We start from the raw sequence: 22,502 nt of genomic DNA on the forward strand, positions 1-22,502 counted from the left end.
ATTTTTCTATGGCTTTGTGGCAATTGAACTCTTTCTCTCTTGGCCAATTCCGGTATTTCTTTTTTTTAAGACTTGGAAACTTTGGATTTTGAGCATTATTGGGTGACTTCAATTTGATTTCTCTTTGGGGAGGTGACAGGTACATTCTGTTTTGTTTTGTTTTGTTTCTTCACAATTTCCTCTGGTTCTAATAGATCTGGGCAGTTTTTTTCTTTTTCTTTTTAAAAATACCTTATGTTTGTTTTGTTTTTTGCTTGGTCATGGTTTTCAGGAAGTCTGATGATTCTTAGATTATTTTTCATTAACCAGTTTTCCTAGTCTGTTGTTTTTGACAGTATATACCTTATATTTTTTCAATTTTTTGACTTTGTTCTAATATTTTTTTGATTGTCTAATAGAGTCATTAAGTTCTGTTTGCTCTGATTTTTCAATGAGTTCACTACTTGAGTAAGGCTTTCCACTTTCTGTTCTATTATTCTCCTTTTACTTTTTCCTCCTAAATTCTCATTTTTAAATGTGAGTTTTTAATCTCTTGTTTTATTTCTCTCAGCCCCTCTTTTAGTCCTTGCAGCTAAGCCATTTCCCCCCTTCTGAGGCCCTGCTTGTAATTGAGTTACTCTCATCTTCTGGGTTTATCTTTGGGAGAGCGTGGTGGGACAATGGCTAGAGTGCTGGACTTGGAGTTAGGAAAATCTGAGTTCAAATCTGGCCCCAGACACTTGTTAGCTTTCTAACCCTGGGCAAGTCACTTAACTTCTGCCTTCCTCAGTTTCCTCAAGTATAAAATGGAAACAATAATAGTACCTACCTGCCAGCATTATTGTGAGGAGTAAATAAGATACTATTTGTAAAACACTTAATAAAATGTTTATTTCCTTTCTTCCTACTTTGTGGGCTTTTCCTAACCCAACATATTTCTTTGTTGTTCTTGATGTTTTCTTCTATTTAGCCCATGTTCTTGGTTTGGGATTCTTAGCTTGGGATATTTCCCCTCCGATACCTTTGGATAGATCAAATAGGACAAGTAGTCTGGATGCTGTGGTTTCGATTGATCTTGATGGGTGGGGTGAGGGGTGCTATTAGACTTTGCCTTTTCCTTCAGTCCCTGTCTTTTCTCGTGTTGGTTCACTGCAGCTTCTGGCCTTGGCTGGTCTCTGTCTTCTCTCTGCACGATAACCAGCTGATATTGATGTTGGAGATAATGCCAGTCTCTGTGTTCCTACACAGCCCCATCCCATCACCATGGGTGCCACTGCTGGGGTTGACCCAGCTCTGTCTCTTACTGTGCTCTGAGAAATATATGTCAGGGTTCGGCCACTTAGCTCAGTGACTTATAGGTCCTGGTTTTACTGTTTCTTCTGTTTTGACTAGTCAGGGCTCAAATCTCACCCTTTAGTGGTGCTTGTTCTGACAGGGTCACCTGCCTCCTACCTTCCCTTATTTTCCCTTTCAGGTTCCTATGTGGATTCAGGTCTCTTTAAGGGATCTTGTGCTGGCTTTCTTGTCCCAGCTCCCCTCCCAACCTCCAAGGGTTTCCACATTTACCTGAACTTGAACTGGCTTCCTTGGCTTTGCTTCTCCCTACCAACCTTCACAGCTTGTATTTATGCAACTGCTTTCATTTTCTGCGGCCTGGTGGATAGCATAACTGGACTTGGAGTGTGGGAGACCTGGATTTGAATCCTGTTTTGATACATTTAAAGGCTGTGAGCCTAGCAAATAATTTGGCCTTTGGAAGCCTCAGTTTCCTTTTTTGTAATTTGGGGATGATAATAGCATCAATCTCAAAGGGTTATTCTGAGGATGAAATGAGAAAATATATATAAGTGCTTTGCAACTCTTAAAGTTCTCTATAAATGTGAGGTACTATTATTATTCCTTTTTCCCATCTTTTATGAAGTTCAAACAGAAATGACCTTGAGAGAAGTTACAATTTTATGTCTTATGTTTAATAGATTCCTATTTTTTTCTCAGAATTGCATAAAAGTATGGGCCATAAGGTCACCTTCTATAATCTTCTTTAAGTCATTTTCAGGACAACTGCAGGAGCAGACAGAACAACAGGTATGTACTTTATTCCATTCCCTCAGGGTTTTGATTTCTTTATTAGGTCTCTATATTTTGAGGGCTTTTCATTTTATGCACTTTGGAGGCTATAGACCACATCTATTGAAAATTTATCTAAATTTTTATAAGTCAACATTATTTGGGCAATTGTTTGTAGCAACTTGGTCTGTGATGATGATCTGGCTCTAATATATACTATCTATTGAATTTTCAGTGAATTTTTTTTTTATAGCATGGGGAATCTGGTTTTTTGCTAGATAATGAGGTTTAGTGAGTTTCTGGTATAACATTATGGCCTCATGATCATGTCTTTCTAGGTAGTCAATAGGTCATAAATGTTTGTAACCTGAAGTGATATGTTGTTCAGTTTGCAAAATCTGTATGGATCAAGTCTGGGTTCCTTAAGGGTGATCTTTCTGTAATTTCTGGTAGAAGTGCCCTAATCTTTTATTTTTATAATACACTCTTCCATTTCTATAAATAAATCTACATGACTCAACCATTTGTTTGAATCTATTTCTTTGTTGACACATTGTTGGTTGAGTGAATGTGGATGTTACCCAAAGACAGCTTTTTAGTTCCATTCTTGGAGATTACCTACTTCATAGGCTCCACCTCAAAGCAAACTCGTATCAGTTATAATTAATAAGTCAAGTGGGATATACCTATTATTAACCTTTACTATTGAGAAGTGGTGTCTGTGTGTTCCAGAAGGATTTCTGAAAGTTTTAACCCATTTATCAAAACGTCTATCAGTCTTCTTCCTTTTTTTTCCCCTCATTAGTGCACTGGGGGACTAGCCACCAAGTAATCCATGTAAGCATTCACAAAGTATTGCCAATGCAGTTTCCCAGTGGAAGGTGCTGGGAAACCTGCTTCTGAGAAAGTCATGATGATATGGAACATAAGTGTCTTGGAGAGATTTTGGAGCATGCATAGAACTTCTGAAAATGGTTCTGGTCTGCAGGCCACATGATGAAAAAGAGCCATTTTGAATGGCTGGGGTGCGTGCGTGCGTGTGTGTGTGTGTGTGTGTGTGTGTGTGAATATATTCAAAAAGTCCAGATGAGCAGAGCTGGTTTGATTTTTCTTTGGCTGACTTATTTATTTATTTATTTTTTAGTGAGGCAATTGGGGTTAAGTGACTTGCCCAGGGTTACACAGCTAGTAAGTGTGTGTTAAGTATCTGAGGCCGGATTTGAACTCAGGTACTCCTGACTCCAGGGCCAGCGCTCTATCCACTGCGCCACCTAGCTGCCCTTTGGCTGACTAAAAAGCTGCCATAGGGAGGGAGGCCTCAGGACCCCTCCCTAGCCAAGGCTGTAATGTAGCTTCATAAATATAGTCCTCACTTTTTGATGTGCCTTGGAATTCATTCATTCATTCATTCATCCTTTCTTTTTTCTTTCTTTTTGTAGATAAAGTAAGTAGTAGGCAACATCTTTGTGAGTTTGAAAAGGTCACGATTGTAAGCCATCTGGAAGTCTAGGAGTCTAGGAAATTAGTCAATGCCAGGCAACACTGATGCCCCAAGGAGTAAGGAGTGGCTTTCAAGAAACAGCCTAGTGGTAGCTGAGCTGTGGACTCATCCAGCAGCAATGCTGAATTTGTATTCGAACTTAGTGGGACTATTATTATGTACAAACTACTAAGTCTGAGCCCATTCTCCCTGGACACTGTAGTGGTATAAATGAGACTGTGCCCTTATGCCTCTGAGGAGGTTGGGGAAATATTTGCACTTCTTTTCTTACTCTATTTTTTTTTGTTTGTTTGATTTTTTTTTTTTTTGGTGAGGCAATTGGGGTTAAGTGACTTGCCCAGGGTCACACAGCTAGTAAGTGTTAAGTGTTTGAGGCTGGATTTGAACTCAGGTTCTCCTGACTCCAGGGCCAGTGCTCTATCCACTGCGCCACCTAGCTACCCCTTACTCTATTTTTTCTTTTCTTTTTTTTTTTTTTTGTGGGGCAATGAGGGTCAAGTAACTTGCCCAGGGTCATACAACTAGTAAGTGTCAGATGTCCAAGGCCGAATTTGAACTAGGTCCTCCTGAATCGAGAGCTGGTGCTTTATCCACTGCGCCACCTGGCTGCCCCCTCTTACTCTATTTTTGAAATAAATATCCCCTTGGAAAAACTAATTGATTGGGGCAGCTAGGTGGCACAGTGGTTAGAATGCCAGGCCTGAAGTCAGGAAGATTCATCTTCCTGAGTTCAAATATGACTTACATACTTACTACCTGTGTGATCCTGGGCAAGTCACTTAAACCTGTTTGCCTCAGTTTCCTCATCTGCCAAATGAGTTGGAGAAGGAAATGGCAAACTAATCTAGTATCTTTGTGAAGAAAACCCCAAAAGGTGTCATGAAGGGTCAAACATGACTGAAATGAGTGAACAACAACTACCAAAAGCTAATTGATTGTTAACTGGTTACTAGAATTGGTGGCTAACAGAGGGTGGGGAACATACTTGGAATATTTAAGCTGATAGTATTAGAAACACCCAAACCCTCAGGGACATCCCTAAAACCTATCCTACCCTGCTCCAAAAGAGTGAAAGCAGAGAGAAAAACTCATTAAATATGGAGATTAATAGGGAAATATCATACTATATTGTACATATTCATTTTTATACAAAATCATGTTATTAATATTATCCCTATTTCCTATAACTTTACCTTTTCCCTACATTGACCCATTTGAGGTAAAAAAAAAAAAGGATATTAGATTTAGAGCTCACAGGGAATTTTGAAATCATCTATTCTTTTTTCTTTCTCTCATTTTGTTTTCCTGGATATCTCCTTTCCTAAGTGGTCTTTCTAGTAGTTGATTACGATGTCTCTCTGTTCTTAGGAAGTTTTGTTTGTTTTCATTTTACAGAGAAGGAAACTGAGGTCAAGAGAGATAAAGTAACTTGCTTAAGGTCATGCAACCAGTAAGTGGCAAATCTAGAATATTAATTATAACCTCTGATTCCAAAAGCTTTCTTTCCAGGCTCTCTTTCCTCTTTAAACTATAAATAACCTGCCATCTGCCTCATCACATACAATGAAAGAATTTGCTATCAGCGATCCATTTACATGTTACATACTTCTATCTAAAGCAAGAGTCTTAAAGCTTTATGAGTCCCATGATCTATCCTAAACCATTGTAATGGACTGGGCATATTTATATTTAGCATGCAAGAACATGAAGCACCATGTGCAGACATTGGTTACCCTTAGGAAACCCTATTCTCTGGCAGGCCTCATTATAATCTGCAACTGCAGCTAAAATGAACAAAGAAATTTACAGGCTTGGTGACCTTTATGAAATCAGAACTAAGGAATATGAAGCCCCCTTCCCTATTTATCTGCTTCCTCCCTACTCAGTGACATAGCTAGTGGATTGAGAGAAACCATAGAATGGACCAAGAAACAGCATCAAAATGGCTTATTATCTCTGCAAATTAGCAGTGCATTCCACTTCTGTTCTGTCATCCCTATAGCCATGTCATTTTAGAACTAGCAAAATCACTGGTAAAGAGGTTTAAGATTTCCATCACAAACCACATTTTAACTTACTCTGTATTGATTGTGGCTCCCAGACTTAGTGGCATCATATATTATTCCAGATAAAAATTTTGATCTGTGGTGGAAATTTCGAATTCCTTTACTTGTGATTTTTTCTGGATGTATAGTACTTTTCAGGAATTGATTTACAAGTTGGTGAACTAGGTAGCTGCCTTCATTATATGATTTAAGGAAATTTTCTATTGCCACCAGGAAAGAGTCAGATTTGTCCCAATTCTGTCCTTATGCATTGAGGGAATTGAGGACATTAGAATAGCAAGTGGTAGTAGTAATCGAATGAACCACACTGACTCCATCTTGTGACTCAATTCTGGAGCTAGCTCAGTTTCCTTTCTATTCAGTTGTGGGTCTTTTTATTCAATTATGGGAATTGTGAAATGACTTTGTTGCATTCTTTGAACCTAGCCCTGTGTGACTGGGAAGCTGGACCTCTTCTACCTGCTGCTTAGAGACCCTTAACTAAGGACCTATGTTAAGCTGACCAGAAACCAGGTCAGAAACAAAGATTGATGCAAAGAATTTTCTCACAAGTTGATGTAACCTACGTACATGTATATGTATATGTATATGTATGAACTGTGATGTTTAAAATCTAACTGTGGGTCCTAACCTGCCCCCCCCCCAGTTTTGGGGTGGAAACTGGCTAAGGTTACTGATAAATTCAGCAAGAGTTTAGGCTTTTAAGGATTTATTAAAGTATATTAGAAGTTAGTGAAGAGAGAGAGAGGTTGAGAAAGCCACCTTTATTTAGCTATTCATGCTTCTATAGAGAACACATGGAATAGATCTTTCTACTCTGTTCTGCCCCTGATGCCACCAAGCCAAAATCCTGGACGAAAAGAGAGAGATCCAGTGAGCCAGCCTCAACTTCCTACTTCCTGTCTCTCTCCCCAAAAGGGGAGGTCTTTCAAGCTGATTGGTTGAGAGTGGTCTCCTGTTGATGGCATAGTACACAGCCTCTGAGAGCAACATGCCACTCAAGGCCAGCCAGGCATGGTTTCCTGTTGATGTCACAGTCCACAGCCTCTGAGAACAACACCCTACCATGTGTGGTCTTGATTTAATCATTCTTAAGTAGGTTCTCAATCAGTTTCTCAGTCTCACCCAACTCAATCAATTCTAAATCAATTTTCAGGTGGGGCCCCTGGACTCTGCCAAATCCCATTATTTTATCACATTTCCCCCCCCCCTTCATTAAGAAACGATTGTTTCCTTAATGAAACAATAGCATTAGATACTTATGACTAACAAAGTAAAGGGAATGAAAAGAGAGAAAAGAAATTGACACATTAACAAAGGCTAAAGGGGGGCACTCCCCTTTTATCAGAAGGACATTACAAACAGAGAAAAACTAAAGGGGGCACTCCCCTTTAGTAAGTGGACATTATAAAAAGTGTATACAATGGGGAAAAGGAAAACAGAAAAATGTCCATTGAAGTCTTTGGAAGTCTTTTCTCAGATGATTCTTGGGATATCCTCTGGGTGTAGTTGTGGAAAAGAAGTCTTTCAGGTATGGATGCTGAAGATCAACTAACAAGTCTCAGCTGTAGAGTTCTGGATGTGGTTGTACAGTCCCTTAGGTGTTTCAGATACTGGTAATCAGCTAGGAAAGTTTCCTACAAAATTGAGCTTAACACAAATTTAAATAGCTTTGCCAATAATCAAATAAAACAATGAGAGTTTTCAAAAACATGTCTAAGGAAATTCAGAATCTTTTAGAGACTTTACAATTATTACCCAGTTATTACGCATGAAACATATAACAAAAACAAAAATTGAAACATTCTTTAAAACTTAATATTACTATATTCCCCCCGTGGGTGATAAATTGAGAAGAAAATTATGATATTAATTTAGAAAAGAATGTTTTTTAAAAAATCTTTGTTTCATCACTTTTTGCACCATCTGCCTAATTATTCTTTATGTTAATAGTTTTCCTAATGTTGAACCAGCCCTGCATTCCTGGTATAAATCCCACCTGGTCATAGTGTATTATCCTGGTGATCACTTGCTGTAATCTCCTTGCTAATATCTTATTTAAGATTTTAGCATCAATATTCATTAGGGAGATTGGTCTATAATTTTCTTTCTCTGTTTTTGCTTTGCCTGGTTTTGGTATCACCACCATATTTGTGTCATAAAACGAATTTGGTAGAACTCCTTCTTCCCCTATTTTTCCAAATAATTTGTATAATATTGGAATTAATTGTTCTTTAAATGTTTGGTAAAATTCACCCGTAAACCCATCTGGCCCTGGGGATTTTTTCTTAGGGAGTTCATTAATAGCTTGTTCAATTTCTTTTTCTAATATGGGTTTATTTAAGGATTTTATTTCCTCTTCAGTTAACCTGGGCAGTTTGTATTTTTGTAAATATTCATCCATTTCATTTAGATTGTCAAATTTATTGGCATACAGTTGGGCAAAATATTTCCTAATTATTGCTTTAATTTCCACTTCATTGGTGGTAACATCACCCTTTTCATTTTTGATACTGGTAATTTGGTTTTCTTCTTTCTTTTTTTTAATCAAATTAACCAGTATTTTATCTATTTTATTGGTTTTTTCATAAAACCAGCTCTTAGTTTTATTGATTAGTTCTATAGTTTTTTTGCTTTCAATCTTATTGATTTCTCCTTTAATTTTCAGGATCTCTAATTTAGTGTCTAATTGGGGATTTCTAATTTGTTCTTTTTCTAGCTTTTTAAGTTACATGCCCAATTCATTAATCTCCTCTTTCTCTTTTTTATTCATGTAAGCATTTAGAGCTATAAATTTTCCCCTAAGCACTGCTTTGGCTGCATCCCATAGATTTTGGTATGTTGTCTCATTATTGTCATTCTCTTGGATAAAGTTATTGATTGTTTCTATGATTTCTTGTTTGGCCCATTCATTCTTTAGAATGAAATTATTTAGTTTCCAATTGATTTTCATTCTACTTTTCCCTGGCTCTTTCTTACATGTAATTTTTATTGCATCATGATCTGAGAAGGATGCATTTACTATTTCTGCCTTTCTACATTTGACTATGATGTTTTTGTGCCCTAATACATGGTCAATTTTTGAAAATGTGCCATGTACTGCTGAGAAAAAGGTATATTCCTTTCTATCCCCATTCAATTTTCTCCAGACATCTATCATGTCTAACTTTTCTAGTAATCTATTCACCTCTTTCACTTCTTTCTTATTTATTTTTTGGCTAGATTTATCTAATTCTGAGAGGGGGAGATTCAGATCCCCCACTAGTATAGTATTACTATCTAATTCCTCTTGTAACTCTGCCTAATTATTCTTATTACACTTTGAGAAATTAAAGGATCTAATATAATTGGTAGCAGATGTCAAGGCCAGATCCAATATTGTATTTATCATGACACCTGAGATAATTATGGGGGTTACCATAAAAGAACAGAAAAATAATTGAGTCAGGCTTAATCAGATGCATAGGATTGAGATGTCCATTACATTAGGCATATAGAAGGGGAGTTGAAGTCAGGTATCCAATGAGATGGCATAGCCTAGCCACCCAGTGCCATGTGGGGGAAAATTAAACCAAGAAAATCCAACCTCAACTCTTGCCAATAGCTATTCTTTCAGCCTCTCCCAAGGCAGTGCAGTTATCTGGACTTCATGTGTGTCTCCCCTTCTGTGACAGTCCAATGCCCACTCTTGTATGTATGTATTCCTCTCATGGATGAAGGCAATTAATGTTTTAAATGATAAATTCCCATAATCCAAGTATCATATGGATTTAAAAATTGAGGATAATAATGATCACAAAAAAATGTGAATTTGTTTTGACTCAGAATATAAATTACAATGTGCAACAATTCCAAATAATATTTTTTTTAGTAAAAATAGTATTTCTAGAATTAATTTATACTTGTCATGGTAATCAATTTACCAAGGAAATACTTTATATAATTTGATCAAATAATTAGCTAAAAAACAGTTTAGAGGAACAATGAAAGAACACATGAAAGAATAAAAAACAATGAAATTCAAACTGGCTTAAAACACAGTCTAGGGGGCAGGTAGATGGCACAGTGGATAGAGCACTGGCCCTGGATTCAGGAGTTCCTGAGTTCAAATCTGGCCTCAGACACTGAACACTTACTAGCTGTGTGACCCTGGGCAAGTCGCTTAACCCCAATTGCCTCAGTAAAAAAAAAAAAAAAAAAAGACCACAATCTAAAAAGAATGAAAATCTCTATGAAAATAAACTCATACTATTGATTTCAAAATATACATACAATGGCATAAAAAAGAAACCCTTATGTAACATTTGAACTGACATTCTTTTTCCTTTCTTTAGACACAGTTTGCTGCCCTTTCCACATCCAGCCTATATGGACCCTCCTCAGCTGTTCCGGTTTCTGACCCCCCCAGAAGGCATTCTCATGAGGACCACAGATTCCAAGGCCATCGGCACATGAGGGCAGGCGAAATGTGCTCCCAGAGCAGTTCATTGCAGGGGCAAATGAAACCCAAGGGCAGATCACATTCCATCCAGGAATTCTCAGAGCACTTTGAGCAGCAACTTTGCATTAGAACCAAAAGATCAGTCTCTTTGGTAAGTAAAGAGACATTATTTCATACCTGGAACCACTTTAGAAATGTGGGTTTGTGAGAAACCCTATTTAAAAATTTCTGGGACTCAGTGTTGGAGAAGTATCAAAGGTCTTTATATTCTCGCAAGAATGGGCCTGTTCCCTAGTGGAATGGCACAAAAATGGTGGTTCGTGAGCCTTTTCATTTCTTAACATGACTGGCCCCTCCCTTCTTCCTCACTTACAATCTGTGTGACAAAGACTGGCACCCCAAACTAGCCAATTGGAATGCAATATAGTCAATGGGGGAGGCAGCGCAGGGACAGCCCTCTAAACTCCTCCCCACTTGACCAGCCTTGGGTCTCCTTCATCATATGATCCTGTTTGCTGGGGAGGGGGAGGAGAGGCAGCCCCTTCTTAAGACTGGGAAGAGCCCAACCCCTATTTGTAGATATTAGCATTTTAAGCACCTGTTTCCATTCTCCCAGCTGAATCTGAATTCACCTCCCAGACATTAATTGTTCCCCAGACTACTTCAATCAGCTTTTGAGTGGGGGCCCCACATTTCCCACAAGTTTTTATGGAATCACCTTGTTCACTGAAAACTAGATCTAAGATCACATTACTTTCTTTCTTTCTTTCTTTTTTTGGTGAGGCAGTTGGGGTTAAGTGACTTGCCCAGGATCACACAGCTAGTAAGTGTCAAGTGTCTGAGGCCAGATTTGAACTCAGGTTCTCCTGAATCCAGGGCCAGTGCTCTATCCACTGTATCACTTAGCTGCCCCTGTCACATTACTTTTTATTTACTCTTATTTAGTGTGGGATTCTGAATGAATGAATGAGAAAGTATTTGTTAACTACCATCTATGTTCAAAGAGCTGTGATTCTATATTAAATATTAGTATTTTAGTATTATTAGGTAGTATTATTAGTATTAGTACTATTAGGTAGTAATGACCTTGATGATCACAAGTTGTTAACAATAATTTGGGAATCAAAGAATACCTTGAAAGACTTTTGATCTGTGTTAGCTAATGCCAAGTATTAAAAAATATATATACATAAGGTAAAGAAAATAGAGATAGGATGGAAAATGTCATTTCAAGATAAAGTTATAATCAAATTTTACATCACATGCCTAGTCCTTCTACAATTAAATGACTCCTTAGAAGAGTAATTATTGCTGGAAACTCTAAATAGCGATGTTTTGGGCTCTTTTGCCTATTATCATCACACATAGTAAGTCTCCTTTCTGCCCTCTACTAAGAACCTACTGGGTGCCCCCTTTCTGCCCCCCCCCATAAGTAGTTTGCTCATTTCTACATTTCACAACATGAAGAGAGAAGAAAATCTTGACTTTGCCCCTCTCTGGTATTCAGTTCTAATAATTAGTGGTCCATGCTGGATTTTGACTATAACACTTTGCTCTGTGTGTCTAAAAGGTGTAGCAAAAATTGATGTAGACACCACATGGCACCATTGATAGGAGATTATTTAGGGAGCAGCAGCTATTCTGAGATGTTCCTGGACTCCTTGAAGGAGATTGAAGAAATGCAGAGGAGAGGAGATAGGGGAGATAAAGCATTCCCTTTGTTGATTTGCATGAATCTAAATGAATAATAATGTCAACAATTATTCCAATGAATTTATGATCTCATTTATGTTAGCATTCCCTTCAAAGATGCAGAGTGTGACTTGGTCATTCCTATTGGTTCTGTGCAGATCTCATTCTTCTTTCTCCCAGAAGTTCATCATAGGAAGGTTCATCCAATGTGCTGAGGGACTTCCTCAGTTTCTCTTTATGCTACATAAATATCAATGGAACACATTTCTTTTTCTAACTACAAAACCAATCCATCATTTTTTTACATTATTTTTTTTCCATAAAGAGCTCGACAAACATTGAAGAACAAAGACATCATTCTATACAATGAAGAGTTGAAAAGAGGATTGTAGGTAAAGAATTTTGCACATTTTCAGAAGCTTTATTCATGCCACTTATTATCTAGCAATGTGACACAGAGATTGGGACTGTGTAAGATAGAGAGCCATTGCTATGGTTGGGGAATCATTGCTTTGCCCCAGGGTACTGACATTCAGAGGTCTGCATTTCCTCATCAGAGAGGGGCATGCTCCTCTCTGCAGCAACTACTGTCTCCTCTGCCTTGCCTCATGGTCTCCCACCAAGCTATACATCCAAACGAGTGCATTGTCTGCAGAATGTTCCCACTGTTCTGCTACTATGCATATCTCTCCTAGCTCCATCTTTCCTACTATAATAATAATAGATAGCATTTATATATTGCTTTAAAGTTTGTAAAGCACTTTAAAAATATTATCTCATTTCATCCTCCCAACAAACCTGGGAGGTAGAAGCTATTATTAGCACCATTTTACAGATAGAGAAACCGAGATGTGTAGAAGTTAAATGACTTGGGGGCAGTTAGGTGGTACAGCAGATAAAGCTGGATTTGGACCTGGATTTGGGAGGACCCGAGTTGAAATCTGGCCTCAGACACTTAACACTTGCTAGTTGTGTGACCCTGGGCAAGTCACTTAACCCCAACTGCCTCACTTAAAAAAAAATCTAAATGTGGGTTCTAATCTGTCCCCCCAGTTTTGGGGGGAACCTGACTAAAATCGCTGATAAATGAGTTTAGGTTTTTTAAGATATAAGATAGTAAAAGAAAGTGAAAGATTGAGAACAGATTTCTTATAGCATGGAAATCCTAGCTTTCCTACCAGCCCATGTGAAGTGCTCCCACCATGCCAATGTCTCGAACCAAATCAGGAAATCAACCATCAGCCAGCGTCCACTTCTTCCTTCATGTTCTCCTCCCAGATATGGGAGGTTCTTCAAGCTGACTGGCTAGCATCATTCAAATTCATTGGTTCACTGGACCCAAAGGTGGTCTTGAGTTAAGTTCAACGTTTTTAGCTTCTGAGAACAATACCCTCTTAAAGGCCAGACAGATGTGCTTACAATCCAGTTAACTTGAAGTAGGCTAATCAGTAGTCAATCACTCTCACAATTCACTCAGTTTAGATTAATCTCCAGGTGGGCCTTTGAGGATCTGCTAAATCCCCTTATCTACCACATTCCATTATCTTGACACAGGACTGATATATAACAAGCCCCTTTTCATTGCTTTAAGATGATATTTATTCCTTATTTTTTCATATATGCCCAAAATATGACTGACCTACACTTTTATAACAGCTTTAGTTTTAAGTTGATCTTTTATGAGAACATCCAGATTTGGAGCCTGATGCATAAAGTCTGCTTTGTTTAGAAATAGAAAACTTCCATGACCAATGCTGTTACCATGCCTGGTTTGCAATGCTAGGAGAAATACCAAGCATTGTCAGCTGCTGTTGTGACTTTATAGCTCCCTGATCTTTCTCTTTCAGGAACCTGAGGACAGAAAGGAGAGAAAAGATAGAGAAAGCCTGAGAAGCAGGACAAAAGCCCATCAGGAAACAGGGGAAAGAAGGAGATCAAAGGAGAAGGAACAGGAAGAAGCCAACATGGCAGCTGTGACCAAAAAGAGCCAGGAGTAGCTCATCATTTTCACATGACAACCATAGGTAAAGTAGGCGAAGCTTGTTTGATGAATATCTTGGATGAGACTGGAGAGTAGTATCTGTAAAAGAAAGTAATTAGAAGACATTCTGAGTTGGAGCTTGGCATAAAAGCAAAGCAAACAGACAAACAAAAACCCTAGATGATTTTGTCCATGTCTGGTATTCAGCATGTTTTCCCTCTTCCCTTTGATATGCTAGTAATCTCCTTTGTTTCCATTTCAGGAGAAGGAAGAGTACCAAAGTAATTTTAATAGAGTAAATTAATTCTCACAAATGGAAATAAAGATATTTAAAGAAGTACCAACCCCATCTCCATCCCATCCCCCACTCTTGCTTCCTCTAATCCTAAATAAAAATCATTTGTGTGATTTAAAAGCTGTGTGCTTATTGTCTCATTTTTGCTTTAAGGATTCAATCTTGACATTTATGGAATTGGAACTGTGTGAGATGTGAATGTGTAAATGAACCTAGGGTTGTATATTTTAATTATATTACAGGACATGTGTCTGTGGGCCAAAAAAGACACAGCTGATGGTGTTCAGTGACATGGGAGTGGGGTGGAGGAAGTATTCCTATTGCCTGCACCTTGAGGGGAATAGTATTTAGTCTTCTTAAACTGAAAAGGAAGGGTCAGCTGATCTTTAGAGAAGCCTGCTTAGTCATTCCTGGGAAAGCTTTGGACCAGATTAACAAAATATGTAGAAATGTATTAACTATCCCAGGGTCATACAGATCCCTGGCTCTCTCACTTAAGAGTTTTAAGACTTCTCTGGGGGCAGGTAGGTAGTGCAGTGGATAGAGCACCAGCCCTGGATTCAGGAGAACCTTAGTTCAAATCTGGCCTCAGACACTTGACACTTACTAGCTGTGTGACCCTGGGCAAGTCACTTAACCCTCATTGCCCTGAAAAAAAAAAGACTTCTCTGGAGAAGACATAAAGTAGGAAAAGGATGTCAGGTATAGAGGTCATCCAATAGTAGTAGCAGAAGCAATTTCATTTGGAAAGGACAAATGTCAGGTGGAGCAGCAAGGGGTTTCTAGTCAAAGCAGAAAGGTTCATAGTTCAAGTCAGTGCTAGAAGAGCTAGAGCTGAGGAGGAAGGTTTAAAGCTATGACATGGAGGACCAAACATAAACTTTGCCCTTAATTGGTACTGTGAGCCATGTGGATTGTGTAGGTGTGGGAAAGGAGAGTGTCTTTGTCTAGCAACATCAACTTCTTTTACCACTTGGCAGGGGGGGGGGGGGAGAAAATCTCCACTCCTGGGTGGTGCTATAATTTAGGTCCTGGGAAAAGTGGAGCTCATAAAAGATGGTGAGTTGCTTATTTCTCTAGAAACCCTGAGTCATTCCTTAAGTGGAATGTGGCAGGGAATCAATAGAGGGAAACTTTTCTGGACTGTCTATTGCTTGAGTAGGAGTCACTTCTGTACTCTTTGTCATACATGATAGACTTTTCCCCATGATGCATGCTTTATTGGCTTGGTGCTTGGAGAAGGAACTGAGGATACTCTGACAAGCTCTAGAAACTAGACAGAATCTGATATTTTGGGGGTAAAATCCCAGGTGGAGGCATGAGGCAAAGAGAATAATTATTGAAAAGCTTCAAAACTGAATATTGTCCTTGTGAGCTCAGAACTTCAGTAATGAGCTGATATCTGGGGAGGAGAGACTGATCCAAGGTGTGGGATTAAAAAAAAAAGTGTTAGATAACATGAAGCTATGATTAAAAAGTCAGGACCCTTCCCAACTTCCTATCAAAACCATATCACACAGATTGTATTTTAACAGTCCATCCAGGATTCATTGATGCAGTTGAGTCTGGGCTGCTTGGACCAGTTTTGTATCAGTAGTCAGCCTGCACCAGCATTTCACTAATCAGAGACTGGCTTCTTCAGGTATCAGAGTAGGCATGAGCCTGAGGAATGTTGTATCATTGTGTAAGGGGTGCGTGCCTACCACAGAGGACTGTTATTGAGCAGTCAGTCAGCTAGTCAAAAACATTTATTAAGCACTTCTCTATACATCAGGCACAGTACTAAGTGCTAGAGATACAAAGAAAGACAAAAGACAGTACCAGCTCACAATGTAAAAGGGAAAGACAACACATAAAAAGAAGCTGAATGGGTGTGCGAGGGTGTGGAATACCTAGTGTGAGGGCATGATGAAGTCCAGGGAAATGAAGAGATGGCTGGCCTGGGCACTCTCCTAAAATGGAGAATCTCTGGATAGACCATCACCAAGTTCCATTGGTTTTGGTGATGCAAGCACTAGTGAAAAGACTTTACATGCCACTGTAGAGGAGTGGCATAACTCTATGAGAATTAAAACTGCTCAAGGCTGCTGATTGATGGCTAGGAGAACTCTACGCGCCCCCCCCCCCCCCCTGAGGATTTTGGACACCTAAACCAAGAGAAAATTATGATTGGGATAGAAGAGGTTTTGCTGTCCCAAGATGACAGTAGATAGATATAAAAAGTACAAGACTCAGGCCCATTGTATTTACTGGAAAGTGCTAGTCTGAAGCTGTGTTTCCTTGGAGAGTATCCACAGCAGCCAGCCCTTGGAGCTATTGTGAATCGATCTCTAGAAGGAGGTTGGAAGAACATAAACAACAGCCTAGTGGTGAGAGATCTATTACCCAGAGCTGTAACAAGCCTGGGGCAAACTGAACTTTGCCCTAGGGCACTGATGTGGGGCTACACTCTTCTTCCCTGGAAGAACATATTTCTTCCCTAGAGAACTCATCATTCCCTGCACCTTGCCTTGCACTCTTCTGTCAGCCTACATCACTATGGAGCATCGTTGCCCCCAGGCTCTCTCCCTTCCACCAGACATATTGACTTCTGTATTGTTGCAATTCCACTCTTTTTATAGAGACTACCTTTCTCTGCATCCCTTGTGGGAGGCTTACCCTGCTCCCTTATCTATCATGACTTCCTCTTAGTTATACTGTACTCTTTGCTTCTCCTTTGTCCAGCATTCCATTAAGGAATAGGTAAAGGCAGAGTGAAGCAAGGCAGGTGGGAGGTGGGTTGCTGGGAAGGAGAGGTAATCTGCAGGTCACAGTCTCATCATCAAACCTGGATTCCTGTAAGTCAGCCAGGAATTGACAGGCTTTTGGAGTCCCCCTCCATGCCTTTGATCTCAATATCTGGGGTTCATAGAGGTACTCTTCCAAATCCTACTCAAGGGGGATGATTAACTGACCAGTCTGCAGATATACTCTAAGAAGCAAAGTTCAGCATGAAGGCTCCAGCTAGACTGATATCCTGGCTCTAATCTCTATTGTTCTTCATCCATCTGCAAAGTCCAAGTCTTTGGTCTTCTCCTGCCCCCAGGAGAGCAGTTTGATCATGTTTCCCAAAGCCAGTGGGAACCTAGAAGCTTGCCCAGATGAAATGCTCTGCTTGTCTGGGTCTCAGCTCTGTCATTCTTCCTGGTCTCCTTGGGAGGCAGTAAAACCACTGAAGCCTCCAAGATCTGACAAGACAAGAATGACATGAGACAAGACCCATATGGAGGAAGCTTCCAGCAGCTGGAGCCATACTAAACCCCAGCAGGAAGAGAGAGAAAGGGAGGTAAGGCACTATTTTTGTCTCATCCTATAGACAGCTCAAACTCACCTTGTCCTTTCTCCCCAAACCCTCTCTTCTTTCTAACTTCCCTATTACAGTTGAATACATCACCATCATCCCATTCACCCAAGCTCACAACCAAGTGTCATCTCCAACTCCTCATTCTCTCATCCCCCATATTTAATCTGTTACTAACTCTTGTGGATCAATAACATCTCTCACCCAAGCCCCCTTCTCTGGACTGATGTTGCCACCACCCTGCTGCAGTTCCTTTTCACCTCAAGCCTGGTATACTGCAATAGCCTTTTGGTTGTTCTCTTTCCCTCTAGTCTCTCCCCATTCTATCTTCCTTTCTGCTTTCAAAGCACAGATCTGCGCTTTGATGAACTCTATTGACTCTCTGTTACCTCCAGGATCAAATACTTATATTTTTTTAAAATAATATTTTATTTCCCCCCAATTACATGTTAAACATTTTTTTAACATAAAAAAGTTTTAAGTTCCAAATTCTATCCCTCTCCCCTCCCTGAGGCAGTAAGCAATCCAATATAAAATTCTTTGTCTGGCTTTTGGAATCCTTCATAACCTGGTCCCTTTCCTCCCTTCCAATTTTCTTTTCCTTTTTCCTTTCTTATTCTGTGGTCCAGTGACACTGGCCTCCGTTGCTGTTCCTGGCACAGCATTCCTCTCAGCATTTTCACTGGCTGTTCTCCATATCTGGAATGTTCTCCTTCCTCATCTTTGTCTCCTGGAACCTCTGCTTTCATCAAGTCCCAGACAAAATCCCACCTTCTACAAAAAGCTATTCCTGATCCCCTTTAATGGTGGTGCCTCTGCTCTGAGACTGTGCCCCTAGACTATTCTCCTTCTATACCATCCTTATCAAGTGCTACCCACTCTCTAGAGCAGTTCTTCCAAATCTTTTCATCCCCTCTCAATTCTCCCATGGCTTCCCTTTTCCCCACCTTCTGAGCTAGGAGCCTTGCCTTATTTATTTATTTATTTATTTACTTACTTACTTATTTATTTATTTATTGATTTATTCATTCATTCATTTATTTATTTATCTATCTATCTATCTATCTATCTATCTATCTATTTATTTATTCATTCATTCATTCATTTATTTATTTATTTTTTATTTATTTATTTTTTGCATGGGGCAGTGAGGGTTAAGTGATTTGCCCAAGGTCACACAGCTAGTAAATGTCAAGTGTCTGAGGCCAGATTTTTTTTTTTTAGTGAGGCAATTGGGGTTAAGTGACTTGCCCAGGGTCACACAGCTAGTAAGTGTTAAGTGTCTGAGACCGGATTTGAACCCAGGTACTCCTGACTCCAGGGCTGGTGCTCTATCCACTGTGCCACCTAGCTGCCCCTTGAGGCCAGATTTGAATGCCGGTCCTCTTGAATCCAGGGCTGGTGCTTTATCCACTGTGCCACCCAGCTTCCCCTTGTCATATATATATATATATATATATATATATATATATATATATATATATATAAATGGGTTTTTTTGGTGAGGCAATTGGGGTTAAGTGACTTGCCCAGGGTCACACAGCTAGTAAGTGTCAAGTATCTGAGGTCGGACTTGAATGCAGGTCCTCCTGACTCCAGGGCCAGCACTCTATCCACTGTGCCACCTAGCTGCCCCTATATATATATTTTTTGTTGGGGCAATGAGGGTTAAGTGACTTGCCCAGGGTCACAAAGCTAGTAAGTGTCAAGTGTCTGAGGCCAGATTTGAACTCGGGTCTTCCTGAATCCAGGGCTGGTGCTTTATCCACTGAGCCACCTAGCTGCCCCCTGCCTTATATTTTACAGAAGAAAATAGAGACCATTTGCTGTGACCTCCCTCATTTCTCCTCTTCCTCATCTCATATCATTCAGATGATTTCTGCTACTCTCTTCACCCTTGTCTCACATGAAGAGTTGACCCTGATACTTACCAAGGCAGACCCCCCTCCACATGCACAAGTGATTTAATTTCATCCTGTTTCCTTCAACAGATTGCACCCTCTGTCATTCTATCCTTTCTCTTCAATCTTTCCCTGCCTATTGCTACCTTCCTTACTGCTTACAAACATGTCCATGTCTCCCCTAAACTAAAAAAAAACTCCTACTTGATCGTTCCATCACCTCTAAATATCATCCTCTATTTCATCTACCCTTTGTGGCTATAGTCCTCCAGAAGCCTGTCTATAATAGGTGCCTCCACTTTCTCTCCTCTCACTCTCTTTTTTTGTGTTTGTGCAATCATGTCTGACTCTTCATGACCCCCTTTGGGGTTTTTTTGGCAAACATACTGAAAAGGTTTGCCATTACCTTCTCCAGGTCATTTTACAGATGAGGAAATAGAGGCAAACAGGGTTAAGTGACTTTCCCAGGGTAACACAGCTAGTAAGTGTCAGAAGCCAGATTTGAACTCAGAAAGATACGTTCCTGACTTCAGGCCCAGCACTCTATCCACTGAGCCACTTAGCTACCCTGAAGTTCAGTTATAAACATTTAAAAAATATTTATGAAACCCAGGTTAAGAACCTCTGATTTAAAGGTTATCTTAATCTGTAAGTGTGGGAATGGAATAGCTGATGTCTCAGAGCCCCTTTCAGACCTTTGACTATGTAATTCTTTATTTAGCCTGCACTGACATGTTAATCAAGTCAGTATAAAAACCCACTTTGTTTAGTCAACTTGAGTCTACTTGTGTACCTCCCAGTTTGCAAGGGAGAGATAATTAACTTCTTTTTGGATATTTCTTTTTTGAAAAAAATTTAATCATAAAAGCATTTTATTATTTTCCAGTTTCATGCAACAAAAAAGTAGAAACAGTATGGTTCAATCTGCATTCAGAATCTACAGTTCTTTTTCTGGATGTGGAGAACATTTTCCATCATGAGTTCTTTGGAATTGTCTTGGGTCAATTCACTTCTGAGAAGAGCCAAGTCTATCACAGTTGATCATCATACAATGTTGCTGTTACTGTGTACAATGTTCTCCTCGGTTGTGCTCACTTCACTCAGTATCAGTCCACTTAAGTTTTTCCAGGTTTTTCTGAAACAGATCATAAACTTTTAAGCTCTACCGTTGGAGCTCCCTGGAGGCTAGGTGACACAGTCATCTACCTCCTGGCTTCTATCAGGCCCCTGGCCAGCTCCCCCTCCAGTGCTAAGCCCAGTTCACAAAGTCCTGATTAGGTCCTCGTTGGGTCTTTCTGCTTCTGTCTATTGAGCGGCAAGCCTCCCTGAACCACCTTGAACACATCATATGCCACAAGGTCAGGCCCTAAGCCATGACCTTGAAGCCTTTAATCATCTGCCTCCCTCAGGGAAGCTCTCTTCTCCCACTAATACTCAGCCTGGATTAATTCACCAATGTTAGGCATGTTTTGAACCCTTTATACTTTTTCTTTTCAGTTGATAGAGACTCCCTCCTAATGTCCTGTGCCAGTCCTGTTCACCCCCTTCCACCATGCTCTCTGAAATTCCTGCTCCATAATTAACAAACTTCATTTCATTTTCTTCATTTTTTTTTTTTGGTGAGGCAATTGGGGTTAAGTGACTTGCCCAGGGTCATACAGCTAGTAAGTGTTAAGTGTCTGAGGCCGAATTTGAACTCAGGTCCTCCTGACTCTAGGGCCGGTGCTCTATCCACTGGGCAACCTAGCTGCCCCTAATTTTAAACTTCTTTTCTCATTCCTTCCATTTTCTGGCACTCAGGGAGACCTACGCCCACCATAATGCCAATTCCCTGGCCCATTTTTCCCATGATATCTATACTTCCTCTCATCTTTTTGAGTCCTTTGCCATGGTGGGAGAAACAGAATACTCCTCCTAGTCTATATCATCATCACTCTGTAACTTCTCTTTTGACCTTCATGTTATCCAGATTTATCACCCAGTCCTGATTCTGGCAGCCATTTCTTTCCTCAATGAGTTGAGTGCTTGACTCATAGTATTTCTCTCTGACTTAACTCCTACCCTTATATTAAGGTACTTCACATATGGGTTATTTCCTTTTCCTTTTTCTTTCTTTCTTCCTTCCTTCTTTTCTTTCTCTCTCTCTCTCTCTCTCTCTCTTTCTTTCTTTCTTTTGCAGGGTAATGAGGGTTAAGTGACTTGCCCAGGGTCACACAGCTAGTAAGTGTTAAGTGTCTTGAGATCAGAGTTGAACTCAGGTCCTCCTGAATCCAGGGCTGGTGCTTTATCTACTTCGCCACCTAGCTGCCCCATACTAGGGGACTTCAGCACACATGTCGACACTCCTTTAAACACCTGAACTTCCTACTACCTCAGCCTACTCAATTCCTAAGACCTATTCGTTCACTTCACTTCAGCCACACACAGAGGTGGCCATACCCTTGATTTGATTATCACTCACAAATGATCTGCTTCCAGGTTCATGAACTCTAAAATTTTTTTTATCACATCAAAATCTTTCATCATTTCAGTTTGCCTTTACAACTCTTTATCCCATTCTTCATCTTCACTGACACCTCTAATTCCTTCACCTCCTAAGATCTTTTCAAGCTATCACCCCTACACTGATTATACTATCTTCCCTTGTGTTGATCACTGGTAAATCAATTCTACTCTCTTCCTTCCTTCCTTCCTTCCTTCCTTCCTTCCTTCCTTCCTTCCTTCCTTCCTTCCTTCCTTCCTTCCTTCCTTCCTTCCTTCCTTCCTTCCTTCCTTCCTTCCTTTCTTTCTTTCTTTCTTTCTTTCTTTCTTTCTTTCTTTCTTTCTTTCTTAGGCAATAGGGGTTAAGTGACTCTTCCAGGGTCACACAGCTAGTAAGTGTCCGAGGCTGGATTTGAACTCAGGTTCTCCTACTGTATCACCTAGCTGCCCCTAACACCTCTTCTTTCAAATACCTTTCCCCCTTGTCCTCTTACCTATTATGCTTTGACAACCTCCCAACCCTGGATTACTCCCACCATTCTCCTCCATCACTTCTATTCATATGCTGTGGAATGGAGCTGGAAAGAGTTTGGAAACCATGCTGATTGGTTCCACTCCAAATTTATATTATCTTATTTCAACTAAATTCTTACTACAGCAAGGCAATGCTTTTACTCCTCCTTATTCAGTTCTCTACTCCACTTACCACAGCAGCTCTTCCAAAGCCTCCTCTCTGTCTCTGTCTCTCTCTGCAAGCC

General features: G+C 39.9%; 1 protein-coding gene across 4 annotated transcripts in view; it reads left to right on the top strand.

Moving 5' to 3' along the window:
• The window catches only part of LNP1 (leukemia NUP98 fusion partner 1), a 78,453-nt gene extending 64,345 nt beyond the window's left edge, over window positions 1-14,108 (top strand). For 2 of the 4 annotated variants that reach the window (XM_043992457.1, XM_043992458.1), the window contains exons 3-4: window positions 9,948-10,205; window positions 13,594-14,086. In XM_043992457.1, coding sequence (XP_043848392.1) covers window positions 9,948-10,205; window positions 13,594-13,743 — 408 coding nt within the window. In that variant the 3' untranslated portion in view covers window positions 13,744-14,086. Of the gene's footprint in view, window positions 1-9,947; window positions 10,206-12,071; window positions 12,139-13,593 lie in introns of all 4 variants that reach the window. The other 2 variants (XM_043992460.1, XM_043992459.1) reach the window with 2 other exon arrangements.
• The last annotated feature ends 8,394 nt before the right edge of the window (window positions 14,109-22,502 follow it).

Source organism: Dromiciops gliroides, chromosome 3 (genome assembly GCF_019393635.1).
Source record: "Dromiciops gliroides isolate mDroGli1 chromosome 3, mDroGli1.pri, whole genome shotgun sequence".
In the NCBI taxonomy this organism is placed as follows: domain Eukaryota; kingdom Metazoa; phylum Chordata; class Mammalia; order Microbiotheria; family Microbiotheriidae; genus Dromiciops; species Dromiciops gliroides.